This window comes from Ranitomeya variabilis, chromosome 4, assembly GCF_051348905.1.
Source record: "Ranitomeya variabilis isolate aRanVar5 chromosome 4, aRanVar5.hap1, whole genome shotgun sequence".
In the NCBI taxonomy this organism is placed as follows: domain Eukaryota; kingdom Metazoa; phylum Chordata; class Amphibia; order Anura; family Dendrobatidae; genus Ranitomeya; species Ranitomeya variabilis.
In genome coordinates this window covers 196,685,595-196,708,183 of record NC_135235.1, presented here as the reverse complement: position 1 = coordinate 196,708,183, position 22,589 = coordinate 196,685,595, and the positions used below count along the sequence as shown (strand labels likewise).

The following is a 22,589-nucleotide window of genomic DNA, read 5'->3' as shown; positions in this document are numbered from 1 at the left end:
GCAGAGGAGGATCATCTCCTGAGCCCGCTCCCAACATATGCTACCAGTACATCCAATAGTGGGAAAGGATTAATGGCGTTTGGTCATTCAATCTATTCAGGGCTGAAGGTGACTATATAAAGATGTTCATGTACTGAAAACCCATCTCTCTATAAATATGAAATATTCATTCACAAATTACATGCAAAGCTCTTACAGTATCAACTTTGGCTCCATTTGCAAGGCAGGATCACAAAGCCACTTTCCAATAGGAACATTTGCAACTTTTGGAATATTTAAATGAAACATTATTATTATTATTATTTATTGTTATAGCGCCATTTATTCCATGGCGCTTTACATGTGAGGAGGGGTATACATAATAAAACAAGTACAATAATCTTAAACAATACAAGTCATAACTGGTACAGGAGGAGAGAGGACCCTGCCCGCGAAGGCTCACAATCTACAAGGGATGGGTGAGAGTACAGTAGGTGAGGATAGAGCTGGTCATGCAGCGGTTTGGTCGATCGGTGGTTACTGCAGGTTGTAGGCTTGTCGGAAGAGGTGGGTCTTCAGGCTCTTTTTGAAGGTTTCGATGGTAAGCGAGAGTCTGATGTGTTGTGGTAGAGGGTTCCAGAGTAGAGGTGATACGCGAGAGAAATCTTGTATACGATTGTGGGAAGAGGAGATAAGAGGGGAGTAGAGAAGGAGATCTTGTGAGGATCGGAGGTTGCGTGTAGGTAAGTACCGGGAGACGAGATCACAGCTGTATGGAGGAGACAGGTTGTGGATGGCTTTGTACGTCATGGTTAGGGTTTTGTAGTGGAGTCTCTGGGCAATGGGGAGCCAGTGAAGGGATGGACAGAGGGGAGAGGCCGGGGAATAGCGGGGGGACAGGTGGATTAGTCAGGCAGCAGAGTTTAGAATAGATTGGAGGGGTGTGAGAGTGTTAGAGGGGAGGCCACAGAGCAGGAGGTTGCAGTAGTCAAGGCGAGAGATGATGAGGGCATGGACAAGGGTTTTTGCAGATTCTTGGTTGAGGAATGTACGGATTCGTGAAATATTTTTGAGTTGAAGTCGGCAGGAAGTGGAAAGGGCTTGGATACGTGGTTTGAAGGAGAGATCAGCGTCAAGGATTACCCCGAGGCAGAAAGCTTGTGGGACTGGGGAGAGTGGGCAGCCATGTACTGTAATGGATAGGTTCGTTGGGGGGGTCGCATGAGATGGGGGAAAGATGATGAATTCTGTTTTGTCCATGTTAAGTTTCAGAAATCTAGCGGAGAAGAAGGATGAAATAGTGGACAGACATTGAGGGATTCTGGTTAGTAGGGAGGTGATATCTGGTCCAGAGATGTAGATCTGTGTGTCATCAGCATAGAGGTGATACTGAAAGCCATGAGATTCTATGAGCTGTCCTAGGCCAAAGGTGTAAATGAAGAAGAGCAGGGGCCCAAGGACTGAACCTTGTGGGACTCCGACAGATAGGGGGCAAGGTGAGGAGGTGGTGTGTGAGTGGGAGACGCTGAAGATCCGGTTTGTTAGGTATGTTGAGATCCAGGATAGGGCCAAGTCTGTGATGCCAAGGGATGAGAGGGTCTGTAATAATAGGGGATGGTCCACTGTGTCAAAGGCAGCCGACAGGTCGAGGAGGAGGAGGACAGAGTAGTGTCGCTTGCTGTTGGCGGTTAAGAGGTCGTTGGTGACCTTAGTTAGGGCAGTTTCAGTGGAATGGTGTGACCGGAAGCCAGATTGTAAGCCGTCAAAGAGGGAGCAAGAAGAGAGATGGGAGGACAGTTCAAGGAAGACGTATTGTTCCAGTAGCTTGAAGGCATAAGGAAGAAGTGATATAGGGCGATAGCTAGATACAGAGGATGGGTCAAGAGAGGGCTTTTTGAGGATAGGTGTGATGGAGGTGGATCGTCCCCAGGGGCAGGGCAATGGGGTACTCAGCACCGGGTCCCTCGGTCTCGGTTCTGGAGATGTCACGGTGGCCTGACCCGGTCCGTGGCCCTGCTGAGGGGCGCCCAATTAAAGGTTTAAGTTTGTACGGTGTTCGTGACGCCACCTGTGGTATTCGGTCAGGGTGACCGACGCTGCTGGGGGTCTGCTGGGGTGATGGAATGGCAGCCAGATGGTATACCTTCTCACAGGTGAAGTATGTCCCCAGGGCTTCCCAAAGTGTGTGGATGATGATAGTGGTCGTTGTAAGGCGCGATGAATAACGAGGACACAAAGGTTGCAGTCTCTTTACCTTTTACTGAAGACTTCAGAGTCCACAGTCCAGAGTACCGCTCACAGGGCTGGCTGAGTTCGGCCGGTCCGAAGGCACATCCAGAGTTCCCTTAGCCAGGAGGACATCAGTAGCCTTCCTACTAGCGCCTGTGTGTTGTAGTACCTCCCTGCTGAGCACCACGGGAAAGTCCTCACAACCTTTGTGAATATTTCTGATGTTCTCTCTCTCTGTCCCCCAGATGATATGGATAGGACAACCCGTATGACGGGGTAGGCCTGGATTTAATTTATAGGGACCCTAGAGACGCCCCTCTCCCACAATTGCCTCCGTGTCTTCTTAGGTATTTAGGTTAGGCAGCCAACTTGGAATTGACTGTCCTGCCGTTGTTTGGAGTAATGCGTAGAGTCAGTACTCCCTCGGTGTTCCGGCCACTGGCTACGCGCCTCGGAAGGAGGCTGCCGACCTCGGGGCAGGACTCCTCCCGGTGTTATCTCCTTGTGCTGTGACTTCGGTTCTCACTCTCCACAATATACTTTGCTTCGTGTGCTTTCTTAGGATGCTGCCGCAATGAAGTGCAGGCGCAGCTCCGTGACATTCTATCTCTTGCTAGACCTCTGTCAGGATCCCACCCCTGACAGGACCTCTCTGGGTTAAACCCAGGCTGCTTCTCCCTCGAAGCCCAGTCTGCTTCTTTCTGCCTCACTTCCTATCCAACCCACCAGTTTTACCTGTGTGTGAGGAGTGCCCTAGTAGATAGAAGCTTTGCTCCCCCTAGTGGACTGGAGTGTAAAGTGTAGTGTGTGACTGTGATACCTGGCAAGGTGGACTCCTTTAGTACCGTCAGACGTAACATCACTCCCCCTTGTAGAAGAGCGACATTACTGCAACGACCAGGACTCTGGGGCGCTGCACTGGCATGTTTAAAGCTTGAGGGGAAAACACCAGTTGTTAGTGATAGGTTGAAGAGATGGGTTAGGGTTGGGATGAAGACTGTGGTGAGGTTTGGGATGAAGTGGGATGGGAGCCGGTCAAGTGCACAGGTGGTGAGATGCGATCTTGAGAGTAGAGTGGAGAGTTGATCTTCTGTAATGGTGGAGAAGTTGGTTTTGGAGGTGGAGGGCTGGGAAGTCGGGAGGAAGGGCTCTGGCGCCAAACAATGATAATAAATGCAGGTTTACTCTGCACTAAAATAAGGAGAACTACTGCTCAGGTGATGTGTTTTTGTTTAATGAGTGGGTTCAGACTAAGGATACGATGCTCTTTACCAAGGTGTGAGGAATTACTAGGCACCTTGTTTTCCTCAGGCAAAATGGGCTAAAAAAAGAGACTTAACTGACTCTTAAAAGAAAAAAATTGTTAAGTCTTGCACAGGGAGCCACACTGCTGAAATTGCTAAGTTATTGGGGTGCCATCACAGAACTAGCAAAAGTTTTGTTGCCAATAGTCAACAGGGTCACAAAATACGTGTGGAGAAGAAAAGACTCACATTAACTGACAAAGATTTGAGAAGAATCATGTGTGAAACGTCCTGGGCCCCATTATCCTCCAGTGCTGTCATGTTCCAGATCTGCAACCTCCCCAGAGCCCAGAAGTGCAAAGTGTTCACTGATCAGAGACATGGCCAAGGTAAGGAAGGCTAAGCCCGACCAACACTGAGCAAGACACAGAAAGGGAAGACTGGGTCAAGAAATAACTGAAGACAGATTGTACAAAGGTTCTATGGACTGATGAGATGAGTGACTCTTGATGGACAAGATGGTTGGACCGTGACTGGATCAGTAAGGGCACAGACCTCCTCTACGACTCAGAAGCCAGCAAGGTAGAGGTGGGACAATGTAGAAAACAGTTAAAATGAGCGCAAAGAACACAAGGACAAGGTAGTAATTTCTTAAGCCCACAATGTGTTTCGACGGTAAACCATCTTCATCAGGTGGCAAGGTAGAGGTGGGTACTCCACTGGACTGGTTTTATTAAAGAAGAGCTTGTTGGACATTTTCGGGTAGAATATGGACTCAAAATAAACTCCCAAACCTATTGCCAGTTTTCAGAAAACATTTTCTACAAGCAGTGGTACAGGAAAGTCTGCATCTTTCAAGAAAACCATGATACTTCTGCAGGACAATGCACCATCACACCATCGAAGTCTCCACTGCTTGGTGCCACTAAAGGCCTTAAAGAATAATGACACGGCCCCTTCTTCACCTGATCTAAATAAACCCTACTGAGAACTTGTGTGCCCTTCTTAAATAGAAGATGTACAGGAAGGATAACCACTCCCCTGCCTTATAAGTGTCTGGGCGGCTGTGGTTGGTGCTACCCATGAAGTTGATCGTCAACAGATTAAGAAACTGACAGGCTCCATGGATGGATCTTATGACTCTTATTGAATAGAAGGGCGGCTATATTACAACATTGTTCACTGATATTATTTTTGAAACCTCAGAAATATATTTTGTACATATTGAGTTGTTCCGTTATGATTCTTATTTTAACAGATGAAAATAAACAATTCAGATGGAAAATATATATATTTTATTTACTTATAGAAAGTTATTTCCAGCTCACCCAGTTGCTCTATGCTCATCCACCTATGGTGGATACAAAAGAAAAATTTACATGGTCGACATGACCCAGTCGACACATTTCGGCTGCACTAGGCAGTCTTACTCATGACTCCTACCATTGGTAGGAGTCGAAACTCGTCCTGTAATTTTTTACTACCTCAATAAAGCAGATATTTATATATAACATCTATGAGAATCTCCATATGGGAATGCTGGCTACATACTGGGATTTTCCTTGCTGTCTATGGCTTTACCACGGATGTCTGAGGGCCTTTTCCGTGTGCCCAGTCGGCCGAGCTGCAGACCGTTCCCCTTGGATTCCTGTCGGATCCACTTTCAATGCTTCTTTTTCATCTTTGACTAGGTGAGTGCAATTTTATACTGTAAGCGTGCAACTTACACCTAGTTTCTACTGCACTTAGATTGTGCGCGGTGTTGTTCCCTTTTTTTTCTTCCTATCCTCAGGGTTGTTTGGATTCAGATTTTACGTTTATTAACCCCTTTACCACCTTGGGTTTTTCCGTTTTTGAGTTCTCATTTATTGCTCTCCTTCTTCCCAGAGACATAACTTTTTAACCTTTCTGTCAATATGGTCATGTGAGGTCTTGTTTTTTGTGGGATGAATTGTACTTTTGAATGACACTATTGGATTTACCATATAAAATAAGAAAATAGGAAAAAATCAGAGTGTGGTTAAATAGCAAAATAAAATGCAATTCCACAACTGTTTTTTACCATATTCATTAAATGCTAAAACTGACCTGCCATTATGATTCTCCATGTCAATATGAGTTCGTAGATATCAACCGTAGAATTAATCACCAAAAATCCAAATTGCCTAATAATTGTTCACACAGTGTATAATGCTATAGAAAAATAATCTATAACTATGGCATATAAAAAGTGGCATCTTATAATGAGACATAAAGAAGAAAAAAATTCTACAATATAGAAGGATTACATAGGAAAGGGAAGAGCCAGTAAATTCATAGTATTATTTTTTATATAATTTTATTTTATTATTCCTGATGTATATGGGAATATATTTAAGAAAAACACTAACAGTCACCATGAAGTTCTCTGCCGTTCCTCTGGACCCTAAACTGTCACCCATGATGCCCACATCACAGTGTATAGGGCAGAGCAGGGCCAGGAGCCGCTGCCTGGCAGGAGCCACCTGAGGGTTCCGTCACCTCTGACCTCTGGTCACCTGCACACGACCAACTGCCGTTTACTTTCAACTGTCGGCTGAAGTGATTGGACCGAGGTCTACAGGCGGGAAGAGATTACTGAGAATGGCGACTACTGGACGAGGAGAAGAGAGCGAGAAGAGGAGCGAGGAGAAGCGGAAGAGAGAAGAGGACAGTGTGACCGGATTAAAGAAGAAAAGGAGACAAGACAACAGTGGATTGGAGGAGCCAACACCTGGATGCAGCGGAGACCCTGGATCATCCGGCCCCTATGCCAGGCTTAGCATCAGCTGCTTCAACATCCACCAGGTCCTGGGTAGAGGCGCCTTTGGCAAAGTAAGGCCTACATATTTTTGTATTTATTTGAAATCTGAGATTTTTCATATATCCCCATGTATTGTTCTCTGTTATCAGCCATGTCTTGCTTTGTTATTGCTCATTGTAGTGTTTTACTGTGAGATGAGGTATAAGACATCACCATAGTTAGGGCTAGTGGGGCTATAACCTGGTATTCTTCTATACTGGAGGGTAGAACTCGGGGGTCACAGCTGTAGAGGGCAGGGGACATTGTTGTTTTTCATGTCACTGTCAATATTGGCTCCTATCAGGCTGCCATATTGTATATTCATTTGTCTCTGTGTTTTTAATGAATCTAGATAGACAAGGATATTTGAATCAAACTAATGCCAAATGAAATCATGACAGTTGGTGCTGATAGTACTCTATGTAGAGGGGAGGGGCTAAATGCAAAACTCCTCCCTCCTCCTCCCCCATCCCTCTTACATAGAATATTATCAGCACCAACTGTCATCTCCTCTCAGTAATGTAACAGTCTGTCTTTATTGAATGTAGATTTTATATGGAAATAGAGAAGTTTGAAAATTGAAAATCAGTCCTGGCAGAGAAAGCAATAAAATGTATTACAAAATTGTTTATTTTCATGTATATTATTGATTTATCAGATAGAAATGACGAATATTCATTAAGACCTCTCCATAGCACATTGATGGAGCAGGCAGTGCATTGTGCTGATAGATAGATCTGCTCCTCTACATGGTCCTGGTCACCAGCAGACTGAGCGACCACTCAGTTTTCACATCTGCCTTGTGCACTATAAAATGCAGACACCTTCTAAGTATTCTCCATTTGTGTTTTTCAGGTGGTTCTGGCATCTGTCCCCGGCAGTAACATCAACGTGGCCGTCAAAATGATCACCAAAAGGGACAATGAGGACACCATCTTGAGAGAGCGGCGGACACTCCTGGCGGCCAGACACTGCCCATTCCTGTGCCACCTCTATGCCGCACACCAGTCTCAGCACAGGGCATATTTCATCATGGAGTACCTGTCCGGTGGCAGCCTGGAGGATTTGATCAGGATGTGCGGCTGCCTGAACATTGGCAATGTGAGGTGAGAAAGGGTAAAATGTACTTAAAAGAGAACTAAGAGAAAGGGAAAAAACCTGAGGTTGGGGTGCAGCTAGGGGAGCACTGGCAGGGCATATATTTAGGGTGCTGGAAGCAGGAGGTGGGGTGCCATGGTATTTGGGGATTGCCAGAGAAGGATTTCATGACATTGATTCTGCACTCTGTTCTCTCCATCAGATTCTACACAGCAGAGATGGTATGTGGCCTCCAGTTCCTCCACGGACACAACATCGTCCACCGGTAAGCAGAACTTTGCTCCTTCTCTCTGCCCCCTTTGCATGCTGTAGATATGGCCCCCGCCTTCCCTGGGGTCCTGCCGCCTATTCTACCTTATCTTCTAGTGACCCATTTTCCATCTCTTGTATCACTGGACAGATTTCTTATTTTGTTTTCTTCTTTCATTGCAGTGACATAAAGCCGCATAACATCATGTTGGATGCAGATGGCCACATCCGTATCATCGACCTTGGGGTTGCCCAAGATGGCGTCACCTCCTCCAAAAACATCTCTGGAGTGACGGGCACTTTCCATTACATGGCCCCTGAGGTGCATCGCAGAAAACGATACGGCGCAGCAGTGGACTGGTGGAGCCTGGGGATCGTGGTGTCCAGGATGGCAGCAGGACGATACCCATTTTACAACGGCCCCATCAAGCAAATGGCTTTCAAAGCCATCATCAACGAGAAGCCAAAATTTCCAACTTGGCTTGATGCTGACGTGAAACATCTCATCAAGAAGCTGCTGCGCAAAGACCCTCAGACACGCCTGGGTGTGAGCGGGAACATCCGAGAACATCGATTCTTTACCACCATCGGCTGGGAGGATCTGGAGGAAAGGAGAGTAGAGCCACCATTTACACCATTCAGGCCAGTTCTGGAGAACCACCATCTGCAGTGGCCGGAGCATACAGTCCTTCACCCTGTGGCTGGATTTACGTACGGGTCACCAAGCTGGGTCCGGTAAGTATCTCCTCCTTTGGGGATAACACTCATCGGGTGCTGTTCTCCCACTATGATAATCATCATCATCCATCTTGCCTTTTTTCACTTTATCTGACAGTGACTTTATGTTTCTATTTTTCTTAGGTGGATGAAAAGATCTGGACTGTGAAAGAATCCATGACCATCTGGTGAGTGACCGATGTACACACAGGACACCTATTATGTCAGTACATTGCATCTGATGCTATATAGTGGAATGGTTCATTATAAAGACCATTCCCCTAATGTAACAGAAGATCCGGTAGATAGAAGATTTAGGCCATGTTCACACTTTGCGGCATCCCTCTGCGGGTTCTCCCGCAGCGGAATTGATAAATCTGCAGGGCAAAACCGTTATCCCTGCAGATTTATTGCGGTTTGTTCCGCGGTTTCCGCTGTGGGATTACTCCTGTACTATTGATGCTGCATATGCAGCAATATGCAGCATCAATAGTAATGTTAAAAATAATAAAAATTGGTTATACTCACCCTCCGATGTCCGGATCTCCTCGGCGCTGCACACGGCGCTCCGGTTCCAAAGATGCTGTGCCGAGAAGGACCTTCGTGATGTCACGGTCATGTGACCCGGGCGTCATCAAGGTCATGTGACCGCGACGGCACCGCAGGTCCTGTTCGCACAGCAACTCTGACCGGCCGGCCGCGTGCAGCGCTGAGAGGTGAGTATAGCATTATTTTTTATTTTTATTCTTTTTTTTACCCCAAATATGGTTCCCAGGGCCTGGAGGAGAGTCTCCTCTCCTCCACCCCGGGTACCACCCGCACATTAACCGCTTACTTCCCGCAACGTGGGCACAGCCCCATGCGGGAAGTAAGCGGTTCAATGCATTCCTATGGGTGCAGAATCGCAGCGATTCTGCACAAAGAAGTGACATGCTGCGGGTTTTAAACCGCTGCGTTTCGGCGCGTTTTTTCCCGCAGCATGTGCACAGCGGTTTGCGGTTTCCATAGGGTTTACATGTAAATGGAAACGCTATGGAAACTGCTGCGGACCCGCAGCATCAAAATCGCCGCGGTAAAAACCGCAAAGTGTGAACATGGCCTTACTATCTTCCTCGTATGTCTTGCAGGATGATCCTGTGCCAACTGCCCAGAACTTCATGTCTCCCGACCCGTGCCTCATGTCTCTGCTGCTGTACATCACCTCGGCTGCCCTTCAACATCATCTCTCTATACCATCTTCATGCCGGACCACTGCCATTGCTGCCCCAGACCCTTGACCTCCTGGGCTGGCATCTAACATCCCTCCAGCCCGTAGATCTTCTACCCCAGGAGCGGCCTGTGCTAAGTTTCCATCTGGTGAGTTCAGGAACAATAGTCGCACCTTTCAGTCCTGGGGCCGCTGAGCAGCAGCATGTAAGGAGCGGCCATTATCCCTGAACTCACCTTAGCACAGGCTTGGTAAGTATCGCACCCATCACACATCACCCACACTACATCATCAGTACAGGCACACACATAGCACAGTACATATCAGCACATAGATGTAGGACATAGATCGGCTTCTGATCCTGGGATTTAAGCTGATCGCCATATTTGGGGTCAGGAAGGAATTTTTCCCCCTAATATGAGGACAATTGGCTCATTCCTCATAGGGGGTTTTCGCCTTCCTCTGGATCTACACGGCCTTAAATAGGTTTAATATAATAGATTAATAAGTAGAATCACACACTAGTAGCATAAGAAAAAAGTTACAATAAAATAAAATTAAAAATATCTCAGTTTAACATAAAAAATAGATCCTACGAATATAAACAATAATTAGACCAAGTAAATAAAATATATTTTTTCACATGACAGGTACATTACACACGTTAGGTACATTACACAGGTTAGGTACATTACGCAGGTTAGGTACATTACACAGGTTAGGTATCAGCCTTTGATCTTGGGATTCATTCTGATCGCCATATTTGGGGTCAGGAAGGAATTTTCCCCCCTGACATGAGGACAATTGGCTTATTCCTCACAGGGGGTTTTCGCCTTCCTCTGGATCAACACGGCTGATAAATACATTTATTGTATAGGTTAATAAGTAAGTGCACAATTTCAGAACATAAGAAAAAAGGTACAAAATTAGCAACATTAAAATAAAGAATAATAATAATTAATAACAAAATATTTATTAGTTAAAAACAATGTTAGTTAAGCCAAATATAGACATAAATTAGTGCAAACATGTTAATTAATATATATATATATATGCAGTAAGTTAGTTAAAAAAAAATAATATACCTTTTTTTTTTTTACTTTAATCTCATCTGTTCGGTATCAGCCCTTGATCCTGGGATTTATTCTGACCGCCATACTTTATTTGGGGTCAGGAAGGAATTTTCCCCCCTGATATGAGGATAATTGGCCGATTCCTCACAGGGGGTTTTCGCCTTCCTTTGGACCAACACGGCCCATAAATAGGTTTAGTCTGATAGATGAATAATTTACACATATACATAATATATAATATATAATAAGCTCATTTATAAATAAAATCTTCTTTTTACCCCTATATCTTTGTGTTGTCTTTACTCCATTGCTCGGCCATGTAGTCATTATTATACTGCCCCCTATGTCTGGTGGGCGCATACAGCAGTGTCCCCCACACTCCAGGCCTCACGGCCCCAACACATCATGGTGTCAGGATTTCCTTCGTATTTCTCGGGGGAGAGAACCTGCGGCAGCTTCTGAGGCCTCAATAATAATTCCATCTCCGGTGCAAAATGAAGGAAATCCTGACACCATGATGTGTTGGGGCAGTGAGGACTAGAGTTTGGGGATCACTGTCACACATGAGATAAAGCTGGATGAGCCCCGATATTGTTATATCCTACTAGATGGTAGCCCGATTCTAACGCATCGGGTATTCTAGAATATGTATGTAGTTTATTTATGAAGATTTTAGAATAATACATTGAATACATAGGATTCGGCCGGCCGCGACCAATTAACGAAGCGTGGTTCAAATCCCACGCCAATTCGCAGCCGGACTGCACCTGTCGCTGATTGTTCACGGCCGGCCATGTAGTATATAACAGGCCATGAAGTGTATGGCACAGCCACGTAGTAAATAGCACAGCCACGTATTATATAGCACAGCCACGTAGTATATAGCACAGCCCACTAAGTATATAGCACAGCCCACGGAGTATATAGCACAGCCACGTAGTATATAGCACAGCCCACAGAGTGTATAACAGCCCACATAGCATATAACACAGCCACGTAGTTTATAACAGCCCAAGCACGCAGTATATAACACAGCCCACGTAGCATATAACACAGGCCACGTAGTGTATAGCACAGGCCACGTAGTGTATAACACAGGCCACGTAGTGTATAGCACAGGCCACGTAGTATATTGCACAGCCCACGTATTATTTTGCACAGCCCACATAGTATATCGCACAGCCCACGTAGTATATAGCACAGCCCACGTAGTATATAGCACAGCCCTCGCAGTACATTGCACAGCCCACGTAGTATATTGCACAGGCCATGTAGTATATAGCAGCCCACGTATTATATTGCACAGCCCACGTATTATATTGCACAGCCCACGTAGTATATTGCACAGCCCACGCAGTATATAGCAGTGTGGGCATCATATCCCTGTTAAAATAAAATAAAAAATAGTTATAGACTCACCTTCCGTTGGCCCCGGATCCAGGCGAAGCAGTTACCGACGCTCCTCGCACGCTCTGGTCCCAAGAGTGCATTGCGGTCTCACGAGATGATGACGTAGCGGTCTCACGAGACCGCTACGTCATCATCTTGCGAGACCGCAATGCATGGAGCGGTCACCGGAGCGTCGCAAGGAGCGGGGAAGGCCTGTTCCTGATCCGGGGGCCGATGGACGGTGAGTATATAACGATTTTTTATTTTTTTTATTATTTTTAACATTAGATCTTTTAACTATTGATGCCGCATAGGCAGCATCAATAGTAAAAAGTTGGTCACACAGGGTTAATAGCAGCGGTAACGGAGTGCAGTACACCGCTGCATAACGCGGTCCGTTACTGCTGCCATTAACTCTGTGTGAGCGCTGAGTGGAGGGGATTGTGGAGCGGGCACTGACTGCGGGGAGGAAGGAGCGGCCATTTTGCCGCCGGACTGTGCCCGTCGCTGATTGGTCGTGGCCGTTTTGCCGCGACCAATCAGTGACTTGGATTTCCATGACAGACAGAGGCCGCGACCAATGAATATCCGTGACAATTATATAGGAGATGGGGATAAATCAGCTAATTGCTCTGATTCCTGGGAGTGTCAGGTCTGGAGCAGGAGACGTTGGGGCCTTTCTCCATTTCCGCTAATAAATGAGAACACTGAGCCGCTCCGTCCTCTATTACCTCAGAATTTCCTAACAGGACAGAGAAGAATTGATTTCCTAAACGAGATAATTGTCATATAATAGAGGAGAGGGTTTGATACAGTGCGTCAGTGCAGCTGGGAACTAGTCAGCTCACAGAGCATTGCCTGGACTGGATACACTGGAGGCGGCGCAGTGGGGGATGTGATTCTGCTACAATGCTGCCCACTTGCAGTCAGGAACCAATATCATGGACGCCCTGTGATCAGATACTCCAGAGAACATTCATGAAGAAGGAGAATCCTCTGTAGAGCGGCATCCACAGCGACAGACGTGATAGGAGCAGTTACTGAGTCATTTCCTAGGGATCTGTATCAGGGAATATAGTCTGACAACCAATATGGCCGCCATCAGGGGCATCGCTAGGCACCTAGATCCAGAGGTGTAGCTAGGGTTTTGGTTCATGGGGGCAAAACTTCTGAGTGGGCCCCTAACCAGGTAACCTTGATTACAACTGAGTGATGCACCCTAATAGTGGAGGAGAACCTCAGCAGATGACCGCGCTGTTACTGAAGATAATCTCTATACAAAGACCAACACTGATATTACCGCCATATGGTCAGTGGTAGATACCAGCCCTACAGAACATATAACAGATCACAGCACAGTTACAGATCGCGACTTACAGAGGACCTTCTCTCTGATCAGAAATCAGATGGAATTAAATCATAGGAGTCATACAATAAAAGATGTTATTTAAAAGAGGAAGTAAAGTAGAAAAAAAATGAGAGCCAGGTAATAAATATATACAAAAAGAAGTATATTATGGCAACATCAAAGTGGGCAAATATAGGGCACAAGTCAGGGTATCCAAATATACAGTGCTAAAGTGTAAGTGATAGTAGTGCAGCGCCCCAGAGTCCTGGTCGTTGCAGTACTGATGCTCCGCCACTAAGGGGAGTGATGGTACGTCTGATGGCACTGAAGGAGTTCACCTGACCAGGTATCACAGTCACACACTACACTTCACACTCCGGCCACCAGGGGGAGCAAAGGGTTCTATGTATTAGGCCACTCCTCACACTCTGGTAAAACTGGGGGCTGGATAGGAAGTTAGAGAGAAGCTGACTGGGTTTTGCCCAGGTAACACCTTGTGAGAGAAGAGGTTGCTTGGGAAGATCCAGGGGGGTCCCTGTCAGGGGTGGGATCCTGGCAGAGGCCTAGCGAAAAGGACAGATCGTTACGGAGCCGCGCCTGCACTTCATTGCGGCGGCATCTTAAGAAAGGACACGAAGCAAAGTATATTGTGGAGAAGTGAGAAACGAGATCACAGCACAAAGGCGATAGAACCAGTAGGAGTCGTGCCCCGAGATCGGCAACATCCTACTGAGGCGCGTAGCCGGTGGCCGGAACGCCGAGGAAGTATTAGGCTCCACGCATTACTTCAAACCAACGGCAGGGCAGTTAATTTTAGGTTGGCTGCCTCACCTAAATCACCTAATGAAGACAACGGAGGCAATTGTGGGAGATGGGCGTCTCTAGGGTCCCTATAAAATAGCTCCAGGCCTACCCCGTCATACGGGTGCGTCCTATCCATATCATCTGGGGGACGGAGAGAAAGAACAGAAACATACACGACAGTTGTGAGGACTATCCCGTGGTGCTCAGCAGGGAAGTACTACAACACCCAGGCGCTAGTAGGTAGGCACTGATTTCCACCTGCAAAGGGAACTCTGGATGTGCCTTCGGACCGGTTGGTCTCAGCCAGCCCTGTTAGCAGTGCTCTGGATTGTGGATGCCGAAGCCTTCAGTAAAGAGGTAAAGAGACTGCAACCCTGTGTCCTCGTTATTTACTGCGACCTACACTACCACCTACACCTTTTATTGGGCACCCCTTAGCAGGACCACGGACCGGGTCAGGCCACTGTGACATCCTCAGAACCGATAGACCCGGTACCGAGTACCCCGCCGTCCTGCGTCTAGGGGCCGCTCCAGTAGCACAGGGAGAGATAAGTTGGGAAAGCCAGGGGATACATGCTAGAAATAACTGCACGTGTAAAGCAGCTGATTGTACACTGATGATAAAAATAAAGGGAACACTTAACAACAGAATCTAACTCCAAGTAAATCAAACTTCTGTGAAATCAAACTGTCCACTTAGGAAGCAGCACTGATTGACAATCAATTTCACATGCTGTTGTGCAAATGGAATAGACAACAGATGGAAATTATTGGCAATTATCAAGACACCCTCAATAAAGGAGTGGTTCTGCAGGTGGGGACCACAGACCACATCTCGGTACCAATGCTTTCTGGCTGATGTTTTGGTCACTTTTGAATGATGGTTGTGCTGGTAGCAGGAGACAGACTCTACAACCCACACAAGTGGCTCAGGTAGTGCAGCTCATGCAGGATGGCACATCAATGCAAGCTGTGGCAAGAAGGTTTGCTGTGTCTATCAGTGTAGTGTCCAGAGGCTGGAGGTGCTGCCAGGAGACAGGCTAGTACACCAGGAGATGTGGAGGGGGCTGTAGGAGGGCAACAACCCAGCAGCATGACTGCTAGCTCCTCCTTTAGGCAAGGAAGAACAGGAGGAGCACTTCCAGAGCCCTGCAAAATGACCTCCAGCATGCAACAAATGTGCACACAAATGGTTAGAAACCGACTCCATGAGAATGGTCTGAGTGCCCGACGTCCACAGATGGGGGTTGTGCTCACAGCCCAACACCGTGCAGGACATGTGGCATTTGCCACAGAATACTAGGATTTTCAAATTCGCCACTTCACAGATGAAAGCAGGTTCACACTGAGCACATGTGACAGACGTGACAGAGTCTGCAGACACTGTGGAAAGCGATCTGCTACCTGCAACATCCTTCAGCATGACCGGTTTGGCAGTGGGTCAGTAATGGTGTAGGGAGGCATTTCTTTGGAGGGCCGCATAGTCCTCCATGCACCTGCCAGATGTAGCCTGACAGCCATTAGGTACCGAGATGAGATCGTCAGACCCCTTGTGAGACCATATGCTGGTGCGGTTGGCCCTGGGTTCCTCCTAATGCAGGACAATGCCAGACCTCATGTGGTTGGAGTGTCAGCAGTTCCTGCAAGATGAAGGCATGGAAGCTGTGGACTGGCCCGCCCGTTCCCCAGACATGAATCCGATTGAACACATCTGGGACATCATGTCTCGCAACATCCACAGACAGTCCATGAGTTGGTGCATGCTTTACTCCAGGTCTGAGAGGAGATCACTCAAGAGACCATCAACCGCCTCATCAGGAGCATGTCCAGGCATTGTAGGGATATCATACAGGCACGTGGAGGCTACAAACACTACTGAGCATCATTTCCTTGTCTTGAGGCATTTCCACTGAAGTTGGATCAGCCTGCAACTTCATTTTCCACTTTGATTTTGAGCGTTCATTCCAACTCCAGACCTCCGTGGGATATTAGTTGTGATTTACATTGATCATTTTTAGATTTTATTGTTCTCAACACATTCCACTATGTAGTGAATAAAGATTTACAACTGGAATATTTCATTCAGTGATATCTAGGATGTGGGATTTTAGTGTTCCCTTTATTTTGTTTGAGCAGTGTATATATCTCCTGTATAGAAGTTCCAACAAGAGTCTGTGAAGGAGTAAAAGGGGAAATGGTGCCCCCCTGTGGCCAGGGGATAGTACTGGGGGTAATTAGTGTTCTCAATTTCCATGAAGTGTGCTGTCATATACAGGGGCGGACACTGACTGTGAAGGGCCCCTGTGCAGGACTAGAGAGAGACAAAATCTACATAAGTAAAAAATGGAACGACCACATTATCTGAGCAACCTGTAGTGCAAATGGGCCACCCTGCCCCGGGAGCCCCCTACACTACTCGTCCCATGTGCAGCTGAACCTGACCCAGACGTCGCAGCGAGGACGACCATCGTACCAGACCACCCTCATTTACATACAGAGCAGGGATCATATCAAATGGTATTTTTGTGGTATGCAGGGGGAGTCAGGAGCTGATAGACACGTCTGTGGGATGCAGCACAGGAGCACATAAAGGTGCTGGCATTTCTTCATAGGCTCAAAAACTGCTGACAGGTTCCCTTTAAATGGCTCCTGTACAAACATAAGGGACACATTTATTGTATTAAAATGGGAACATCGATCTATTTATTGTCCTTGTATACAGTATAGAATATAATAATAATATAATAATAATAATTTTTATTTATATAGCGCCAACATATTCCGCAGCGCTTTACAACTTATAGAGGGGACTTGTACAGACAATAGACATTACAGCATAACAGAAATCACAGTTCAAAACAGATACCAGGAGGAATGAGGGCCCTGCTCGCAAGCTTACAAACTATGAGGAAAAGGGGACACGAGAGGTGGATGGTGACAATTGCTTTAGTTATTTGGACCAGCCATAGTGTAAGGCTCGGGTGTTCATGTAAAGCTGCATGAACCAGTTAACAGCCTAAGTATGTAGCAGTACAGACACAGAGTGCTATTAACTGCATAAAGTGTATGAGAACACCAGTGGCGTAACTACAAAGTTATGGGCCCCGGTGCGAACTTCCAAATGGGGCCCCCCCCCTACCCCCCCCCCACCTTCCCCCGCCCCCACAACCCCCCCACCTTCCCCTGCCCCGCTTCCCCTAGATACGCCTCGGACTGTTGCAGGAATCTCCTGCACTGCAACATGGTGTTGGGTGCCAGCACAGCCCGCACAGTGGTATATCCAGCACAGCCCGCACAGTGGTATATCCAGCACAGCCCGCACAGTGGTATATCCAGCACAGACCGCACAGTGGTATATCCAGCACAGACCGCACAGTGGTATATCCAGCACAGCCCTCACAGTGGTATATCCAGCACAGCCCGCACAGGGGTATATACAGCACAGCCCGCACAGGGGTATATACAGCACAGCCCGCACAGGGGTATATACAGCACAGCCAGCACAGGGGGTATATAGAGCACAGCCCTCACAGTGGTATATCCAGCACAGACCGCACAGTGGTATATCCAGCACAGCCCGCACAGTGGTATATCCAGCACAGCCCGCACAGTGGTATATCCAGCACAGCCCTCACAGTGGTATATCCAGCACAGACCGCACAGTGGTATATCCAGCACAGACCGCACAGTGGTATATCCAGCACAGACCGCACAGTGGTATATCCAGCACAGCCCTCACAGTGGTATATCCAGCACAGCCCGCACAGGGGTATATACAGCACAGCCCGCACAGGGGTATATACAGCACAGCCCGCACAGGGGTATATACAGCACAGCCCGCACAGGGGTATATACAGCACAGCCAGCACAGGGGGTATATAGAGCACAGCCCTCACAGTGGTATATCCAGCACAGACCGCACAGTGGTATATCCAGCACAGACCGCACAGTGGTATATCCAGCACAGACCGCACAGTGGTATATCCAGCACAGCCCTCACAGTGGTATATCCAGCACAGACCGCACAGTGGTATATCCAGCACAGACCGCACAGTGGTATATCCAGCACAGCCCTCACAGTGGTATATACAGCACAGCCCGCACAGTGGTATATAAAGCACAGCCCGCACAGTGGTATATACAGCAGAGCCCGCACAGTGGTATATACAGCACAGCCCGCACAGTGGTATATACAGCAGAGCCCGCACAGTGGTATATACAGCACAGCCCGCACAGTGGTATATACAGCACAGCCCGCAGTGGTATATAGAGCACAGCCCGCACAGTGGTATATAGAGCACAGCCCGCACAGTGGTATATAGAGCACAGCCCGCACAGTGGTATATACAGCAGAGCCCGCACAGTGGTATATAGAGCACAGCCCGCACAGTGGTATATACAGCACAGCCCGCACAGTGTTATATACAGCAGAGCCCGCACAGTGGTATATAGAGCACAGCCCGCACAGTGTTATATACAGCAGAGCCCGCACAGGGGTATATAGAGCACAGCCCGCACAGTGGTATATACAGCACAGCCCGCAGTGGTATATAGAGCACAGCCCGCACAGTGGTATATAGAGCACAGCCCGCACAGTGGTATATAGAGCACAGCCCGCACAGTGTTATATACAGCAGAGCCCGCACAGTGGTATATAGAGCACAGCCCGCACAGTGGTATATACAGCACAGCCCGCACAGTGTTATATACAGCAGAGCCCGCACAGTGGTATATAGAGCACAGCCCGCACAGTGTTATATACAGCAGAGCCCGCACAGGGGTATATAGAGCACAGCCCGCACAGTGGTATATACAGCACAGCCCGCACAGTGTTATATACAGCAGAGCCCGCACAGTGGTATATCCAGCAGAGCCCGCACAGTGGTATATACAGCAGAGCCCGCACAGTGGTATATAGAGCACAGCCCGCACAGTGTTATATACAGCAGAGCCCGCACAGGGGTATATAGAGCACAGCCCGCACAGTGGTATATCCAGCACAGCCCGCACAGTGTTATATACAGCAGAGCCCGCACAGTGGTATATACAGCAGAGCCCGCACAGTGGTATATACAGCAGAGCCCGCACAGGGATATATACAGCAGAGCCCGCACAGGGATATATACAGCACAGCCCCCACAGGGGTATATACAGCAGAGCCCGCACAGTGTTATATACAGCAGAGCCCGCACAGTGGTATATCCAGCACAGCCCGCACAGTGTTATATACAGCAGAGCCCGCACAGTGGTATATACAGCAGAGCCCGCACAGTGGTATATACAGCAGAGCCCGCACAGGGATATATACAGCACAGCCCCCACAGGGGTATATACAGCAGAGCCCGCACAGGGATATATAGAGCACAGCCCACATCTCATCCCCCCCCCAGATAATGGCCCCACAGTCCGGTTAAAAAGAAAAAAAAAAAAAAAACTCTCCTCACCTTTCCTTTTGCCCGCGCTGCTCCTGGCGGCTGCAGTCTGCCCAGGACACTGCAGGTGCGCGATGATATGACGTCATCGCGCACCCGCAGTGTACTGTCAGAGGCAGAGCGGGGAATGATGGGAGAGGAAGCGTCAGGTGACGCTCTCTCCTCCCATCATTGCATTGAACTATACCGGTGTCATAGACGCCGGTATAGTTAAATGCGGCGGCGGCGGCGGCACTGGGGGGGGTTCCGGGGGAGGAACAGTGCAGCGGCCCACTACTGGCATCGGCTCTTCTGGCATTTGCCAGAAGTGCCCGATGGCCAGCCTGGCCCTGCTCAGACCTGCCGGCCCGGGGCCCCTGACCTGCGGGGCCCGGTCGCAATGGCGACCGCTGCGACCGCGGTAGTTACGCCCCTGGAGAACACGATGCAAGGAACCTGATTATGTGTTTTGTTTTGTTTTTTCTATTTTTAATAGGCCACACAGGGATAGTTAGGTTAATGCGTTGAGGCGGTAGGCCAGTCTGAAAAAATGCGTTTTTAAGGCACGCTTAAAACTGTGGGGATTGGGGATTAATCGTATTAACCTAGGTAGTGCATTCCAAAGAATCGGCGCAGCACGTGTAAAGTCTTGGAGACGGGAGTGGGAGGTTCTGATTATTGAGGATGCTAACCTGAGGTCATTAGCGGAGCGGAGGGCACGGGTAGGGTGGTAGACTGAGACCAGAGAGGAGATGTAGGGTGGTGCTGAGTCATGGAGTGCTTTGTGGATGAGGGTAGTAGTTTTGTACTGGATTCTGGAGTGGATGGGTAGCCAGTAGTGTTGAGCGATACCGTCCGATACTTGAAAGTATCGGTATCGGAAAGTATCGGCCGATACCGGCAAAGTATTGGATCTAATCCGATACCGATACCCGATACCAATACAAGTCAATGGGACTCAAGTATCGGACGGTATTCCTGATGGTTCCCAGGGTCTGAAGGAGAGGAAACTCTCCTTCAGGCCCTGGGAACCATATTAATGTGTAAAATAAAGAGTTAAAATAAAAAATATTGCTATACTCACCTCTCCGACGCAGCCTGGACCTCACCGAGGGAACCGGCAGCGTTCTTTGCTTAAAATGCGCGCTTTTCCTTCCTTCCGTGACGTCACGGCTTGTGATTGGTCGCGTGCCGCCCATGTGGCCGCGACGCGACCAATCACAGCAAGCCGTGACGTAATTTTCAGGTCCTTCTAGGCATTCAGTATTTTAAAATTACGTTCCGGCTTTGTGATTGGTCGCGTCGCGGTCACATGGGCGACGCGACCAATCACAAGCCGTGACGTCACGGGAGGCAGGAAACGCGCGCATTTTTAAAATTACGTCACGGCTTGTGATTGGTTGCGTGCCGCCCATGTGACCGCGACGCGACCAATCACAGCAAGCCGTGACGTAATTTCAGGTCCTGAATGCCTATTTCTGCATTCAGGACCTGAAATTACGTCACGGCTTGCTGTGATTGGTCGCGTCGCGGTCACATGGGCGGCACGCAACCAATCACAAGCCGTGACGTAATTTTAAAAATGCGCGCGTTTCCTGCCTCCCGTGACGTCACGGCTTGTGATTGGTCGCGTCGCCCATGTGACCGCGACGCGACCAATCACAAAGCCAGAACGTAATTTTAAAATACTGAATGCCTAGAAGGACCTGAAAATTACGTCACGGCTTGCTGTGATTGGTCGCGTCGCGGCCACATGGGCGGCACGCGACCAATCACAAGCCGTGACGTCACGGAAGGAAGGAAAAGCGCGCATTTTAAGCAAAGAACGCTGCCGGTTCCCTCGGTGAGGTCCAGGCTGCGTCGGAGAGGTGAGTATAGCAATATTTTTTATTTTAATTCTTTATTTTACACATTAATGTTGTTTCGATACCGATACCCGATACCACAAAAGTATCGGATCTCGGTATCGGAATTCCGATACCCGCAAGTATCGGCCGATACCCGATACTTGCGGTATCGGAATGCTCAACACTAATAGCCAGTGTAATGACTGGCACAAGGTAGAGGCATCGGTGTAACGGTTGGTGAGGAATATGATCCTGGCAGCAGCATTCAGGACAGATTGGAGCGGGGAGAGTTTGGTAAGAGGGAGGCCGATTAGTAGAGAGTTACAATAGTCCAGACGGGAATGAATAAGAGAAACAGTAAGAGTTTTTGCAGAGTCGAAAGTAAGAAAAGGGCGAATTCTAGAAATGTTTTTGAGATGCAGATAAGAAGAGCGAGCCAGTGATCGGATGTGGGGGGTGAATGAAAGCTCGGAATCAAGGATGACCCCAAGGCAGCGGGCATGTTGCTTTGGAGTAATGGTGGAACCGCACACGGAGATGGCAATGTCAGGCAAAAGTAGGTTAGTAGAGGGAGAGAACACGAGGAGTTCAGTTTTTGACAGGTTCAGTTTCAGATAGAGGGAGGACATGATGTTAGAGACAGCGGTAAGACAATCACTGGTGTTTTCTAAGAAGGTCGAAGTGAAAGCAGGAGAAGAGGTGTATAATTGGGTGTCATCAGCATAGAGATGGTACTGGAACCCAAATCTACTGATTGTTTGTCCAATAGGGGCAGTATACAAAGAGAAGAGGAGGGGGCCTAGGACTGATCCTTGAGGAACCCCAACAGTAAGGGGAAGGTGAGAGGAGGAGGAACCAGCAAAACATACAGTGAAGGATCGGTCAGAGAGATAGGAGGAGAACCAAGAGAGAACGGTGTCCTTGATGCCAATGGAGCGGAGCATAGTGAGGAGGAGCTGATGATCCACAGTGTCGAATGCTGCGGAAAGATCCAAGAGAATTAGCATGGAGTAGTGACCATTAGATTTAGCTGTTAGTAGGTCATTAGAGACTTTAGTGAGGGCAGTTTCAGTAGAGTGTAAAGAGCGGAAGCCAGATTGAAGAGGGTCGAGAAGAGAGTTATCTGAGAGATAGCGGGTAAGACGGGAGTGGACCAGGCGTTCCAGGAGTTTA

General features: G+C 48.0%; 1 protein-coding gene across 1 annotated transcript; it reads left to right on the top strand.

Annotated features, from left to right (window-relative positions):
* Nucleotides 1-5,869: 5,869 nt before the first annotated feature.
* Nucleotides 5,870-11,098, top strand: LOC143768583 (protein kinase C delta type-like). The gene is made up of 6 exons (XM_077257223.1): nucleotides 5,870-6,305; nucleotides 7,129-7,379; nucleotides 7,574-7,636; nucleotides 7,804-8,355; nucleotides 8,482-8,525; nucleotides 9,465-11,098. The coding sequence occupies exons 1-5, from the start codon at nucleotides 6,075-6,077 to the stop codon at nucleotides 8,504-8,506; spliced, it is 1,122 nt and encodes a 373-aa protein (XP_077113338.1). The 5' UTR covers nucleotides 5,870-6,074; the 3' UTR covers nucleotides 8,507-8,525; nucleotides 9,465-11,098.
* Nucleotides 11,099-22,589: the final 11,491 nt, after the last annotated feature.

Coding starts and splice junctions, on each gene's coding strand:
- LOC143768583 (XM_077257223.1), top strand. CDS start 6,075: ATGGCGACTACTGGACGAGGAGAAGAGAGCGAGAAGAGGAGCGAGGAG. Junction 7,380..7,573: donor CTGAACATTGGCAATGTGAG/GTGAGAAAGGGT, acceptor TCTCTCCATCAG/ATTCTACACAGCAGAGATGG. Junction 8,356..8,481: donor GGGTCACCAAGCTGGGTCCG/GTAAGTATCTCC, acceptor TATTTTTCTTAG/GTGGATGAAAAGATCTGGAC.